Source organism: Cynoglossus semilaevis, chromosome 15, assembly GCF_000523025.1.
Source record: "Cynoglossus semilaevis isolate Cse_v1.0 chromosome 15, Cse_v1.0, whole genome shotgun sequence".
Classification (NCBI taxonomy): domain Eukaryota; kingdom Metazoa; phylum Chordata; class Actinopteri; order Pleuronectiformes; family Cynoglossidae; genus Cynoglossus; species Cynoglossus semilaevis.
In genome coordinates this window covers 7,808,185-7,812,850 of record NC_024321.1, presented here as the reverse complement: position 1 = coordinate 7,812,850, position 4,666 = coordinate 7,808,185, and the positions used below count along the sequence as shown (strand labels likewise).

Here is a 4,666-nt window from a genome sequence, read left to right as displayed (position 1 = left end):
GGGCTGAGGCGAGGAGAGGCGAGGGGGGGGGCGCGGTGAGCAGAGACGTGGGGTGGAGGAGGAGGAGGAGGCGGCGGCGGAGGTGGAGGAGGCACTTTGGGGAGAAGTAAGGGCAAGATTATGTCAAGTGGAGGCCCCGGAGGCCCCAACCCAAAGGGCCAGTCCAAGGGTGGACCCAAAGTAAATGGCAACAACTCGAGTGGACAAGGAGGATGGTGGCCTGAGTGCACCTGTACCAACCGGGAGTGGTACGACCAGGTAACTTCCCTCCCTCACTCTTGTTACACAGTTCAGGACCTGTGGGGCCAGCAGGGGGAGACTTGGTTGTATGTTGTCTTAAAGCAGAGTCAATCTTAGTACATCAGCTGAATTTGTCTGGAAAGTATAGGTTTAGTATTCACTGCTAACCCTCCTTTTCCATTCCTTGACTGTGGTTCATTTGTTGCAGGCAGAGCAAAAGTAACAAAACAGGACAGAACCAGATTCAAGCACATGTACATGAACAGAGGAAATGATCATGTTTTAATTTGATGCAGATGACTAATGCTATAAATTGAACACACCTAGTGTGTGTCATCAGAGACTTATTCTCATGCAGCGACCACAGGCCAAAATGCAGCATTTTCCTCTGCTGAAGTAACATTCAGTCATTGTTAAGTTATCTCCTTAACCATAAATGTCAACATTGTGGAGCCAGCTGGCAAAAGATACCATTTCCCAGTAATTCTGATATAACCTGGTTGTAGTTTTGGATCTGAAAACCTCTGAGTTGATTAAATGAAATCCCAGTGTTTCCGTTTGTAATGACCTCGTTCAGCATGAAATTCTCTGTTAACAGAATGTGTGGTGAGAAAAATAGAGATTCAGCAGTAAAACACTCCCTGTCATACATGCAGTACAGACTAAATATAACCGTCTCCTCACATGTTCTCCCTATGGCCCAGAATGTCTCATTTTATTTACATTTATTTTCAAATTACAGTTGATATGAGGTCAGAAACTCGAAGCAAAGGCTTTAATTAAGGAGGGTGCACATATGAAGGCAGGAGAATGAGCTTGGGTGGGGGAAGGGACGGCTCAGCGACTCTGAGATTCAAGGAATGGTTCTTGCTCTGCATAAGTATGTGTGTTAGCGTATGATATTTTCGCAGCAAGTGAAGCCACTGCATTGCTTGTGCCTCCCCTTCATTATGTCTGGGCACATTTTTCGGAGGAATCAAGGGTCTATCAGAAGAAGAAGGGAGGCAAGAGAAGGCACAGGAGGAAAATGGAGGCTAAGATTTCTGTGGCAGTGAGGAAGACATCCCCATGAGCTGAGCTCACATATGAGTTGCATCGTAGCTGGCATTAGCAGATTGCCACAGCAATGAAGCAATCGCTTTTTTCTAGAGGCAAAAAAATACTAGACACCTTGTTGTTACATTGTTTATCTTTATACCTGTTGTAAACCATTTCCGATGCAGCCTTATCCTGACCACTCTACTGTATGTTATAAGCTGTAAATATAATTCACATAAACAAGCTTAGTTGAAATCAGGTGAGTGTTCAGCAGAAAATCTTTTTATGACGTTTTATTCATCATCGTCATTCATCATTTAGCTTGTACTCGAGCAAATGAGCAAGTGTTTAACTAAATATTGACTGATTGCATCGTATTGTGAATGTAATGTTAGTGAACCGGCATCCAATGATAGGTAAAGCACTCTAAAGTAATATCTGGTCCCATCTTTTCAAATGATTCCTACTTCTCTGCCTTTAAACCTCTGTCCTGGTTTGCATTTAGTAAATTATGTTAAAAAAAAAAAGATGATTGATGATGAGGCAGCATTTTGTGTGGTGAGAACGACAAGGCAGCAAAAAAGGAAGAAATAAGCCAATAAAAAGGGCATGCAGGCAGAGGGCATATAGAGTGGAAGGGGGTTTGGAAGAGGCAGCAGTTGATGGTAGTGATGCTGCTGATGCTGCTGCTGCTGCTGCTGCTGCTGCTGCTGCTGCTGCTGCTCTTAGAGAAGAAGCATCAAAAGACCCCGACACCATGGATAAGCATTTCTACTCCTAGCTTACAACTAGTATATGAATGACCACTATATGCAGCATGAGATGGAGATGGAGAAGCACACCCACCACCACCCCCACCCTCTGAGCTCCTTCCTCAGCCACCGTTGCTCATCCCCGGGTGGGAAATGTGAATGCTACCCCTCCCCCCGCTACATATACGCAGACGGAGAGCAGTAATCACACACGCCCAAACATACAGGTCTGTTACCATAAAGCCGTTTGGAAAATATAAACTCCTGTTTTTAGATGGTAGCAGGATGGAAGGCAGTGTAGTCTTTTTCAGTCATTCGGAATGTTCTGAGCTGGATGTGTCTGTCTTTCTGAAGATTCATTATTGACTTTTTTAAATGCTTCCTGTAGCCACGACCTCCATGTGTGTGTGAGAAAATTATCTGACAATCCAGGAAATAATGATAATGAATGATGGGTTTTTTTTTCAACTCCCCCTCCCTCTGTTGTCTATTTGTTTAATGATTGTGCAGCTTTATCAAAAGCTTGCTCGGTTAATTATGGATGATTCCATTTGGGATCATGAGAACATTCTTTATAACAAGAGTGTTTGAATTCAAATCTGAGAAAAGTAGAGACCTCAGTCCACGGGGAGCTGCAATCAGAAAGCTTCCTCTCTCCCCCCCGGGTTCCAATCTGTCTGTTGTGCGTTCTATACAGCTCTGCTGCCATCATTAGCTTCCATTATTGATTGGAATTTACTTTATTTATTAGCATCGATATTTGCTCCAAAAATCATCTGCCGACCAATATTTCATATTAGATCACTGGGTCAAATTTGGTTTGCTACTGTACTTCTGCAACAACAACCCAGAGAGTCCCATTGGATAGGATTCAAATGTCTTTCCATCTAAACCCCCTCTCTCTCTCCCACTCCCGCCTTCTAGGTGATCTGAAACCTGAAAATGCGTTGTTAGGTCACAACAGATATATCACAGGATCTTGGATAGAGGAGGGGTGACATTCTATCTTTGAAAGAGGAAATGTATATATTTTCTTTAAAGAAATGAAAATGATAACACAAAGTCTGCTGACATTTTTGTTACACCTGCAGGTGCCGTTCATGTCAGTGCATTCCATCTCTTCTGACACATAATTACTGCAGGGCTGTTTTAAGTGTCATGTGTGAGGTATGTGCTTCTTGGTCCATTTGATTGGATTTGTCTTAAGGATGATTTGGTGGGAATATGTCTGTGTAAATAAATTACAATTATTACTACCTTAAATAATTTAAACAATCTTAAATGAGCTGAGGACCCCTGTTGTCGCTGTTGTTTGATTGGAGGCAGCATCAGTGTTTGCTGTCAAGTAAAAGAAAAAGACATATATTTTTGACATCTAATTGACAAGTACTTTTGATCAAAATCTGATGGGCTTGTAGGGTGCTAGGCATTTAAGACCCCTGTTTTAAACCTTTCTGGCCATCACATCAATGCCTAAAAGGTTGTTGTTTTAAGAAGCTTCAGGATGAGCAAATAAAAGAAAAGATTGGTTCATCCCTGTTTTGAATTTCCTGAAAAAATACATTCACCTTTTCTTCGTACTCCGTGTTAGTTAAATTAACATGTAAACATAATATAACAACAAAATATTTTTGTTCTCAAATTTATGACTTTTACTTAAGAAGCCACACAGTAAGGTGACTGTTCTTCGTTTGTCTTGTTGCGCTCTCATATTTATTAGTATAATGTTTCATGTTTTATTATTTAGGTGAAGCTTTTGCTCTCTTACAGAAGCAGCTCTACATTTACTAAATTAAAAAGAAATAAGAACAAGGTGACTTTCTGACCAATAGGATATAAAGAGGTTCTCTTCAAGAATCCAAAACATAGAACCATTTAAAAGCAATTATTATAATTGGTTACTGGAAGAGTACGGTGGTGTGTCCATCTGCAGGGACACTGTCCTGTCCTTACTCTGAAGTCATTCAGAATGGTTACAACCTACTGTGTGGTCAGTCACCACTTGTCATCTGAGCACATGTCTGATGTCCAAGTATATCTGAGTTCACTCTTTAGTGTCAGTGTTGAGTTAGATTTTGTGTGAAGCAGCTGCTCCACCATGATTTTGTTTCTTCTTCTTCTCTCTCTCTCTCTCGTACCCAAACAAGTATTTTTAAGTTGCCGTAGGTGGCAAAATAGTCTGAATCAGCATAATTACTTCTACTTGTCTACGAACTGTAGTCAATTTTAAAACATTCAACTTAGAAACCTGCCACAGACGAGCAGAGAGTCCTGATTGTGATGCCGCGATCGTGTGTGTGTGAGCAGCAGATTTACAGGATGTCTTCTGTAACTACCTCAGAGGTGTTAACGCCTAAAGGAATCGTATTTCTGAAACCACATGACATGATGGTGATAAACTGCTTGCATGTGTACTGCAGCTGTTCAACCAATGTACAAGTCTTAGTATACTGTATGGGAATATTAAACATAGTGTAGCTGGACAACATTGTGTTTACATTACTGGACTTAAGTCACGCCTTTTTTACATAGCTGAATATTTAATTGAAATGTGCCTGTGGTGGATTCATTGCATGGTTGTTTTGGAATACTGGCAATGTTTGTTTGGTTGGGTTTTTTTTAGATGCCTTGGTAGC

General features: G+C 41.3%; 1 protein-coding gene across 5 annotated transcripts in view; it reads left to right on the top strand.

Moving 5' to 3' along the window:
- dlg3 (discs, large homolog 3 (Drosophila)) overlaps positions 1–4,666 on the top strand; it is a 63,100-nt gene that overhangs the window by 16,848 nt on the left and 41,586 nt on the right. Inside the window, exon 2 of one of the 5 annotated variants that reach the window (XM_017039317.2) lies at positions 89–258. The exons of 3 other annotated variants lie outside the window; for them this stretch is intronic. In XM_017039317.2, the coding sequence (XP_016894806.1) occupies positions 89–258 (170 nt within the window). Of the gene's footprint in view, positions 1–67; positions 259–4,666 lie in introns of all 5 variants that reach the window. One more of the 5 variants, XM_025063160.1, reaches the window with a different exon arrangement.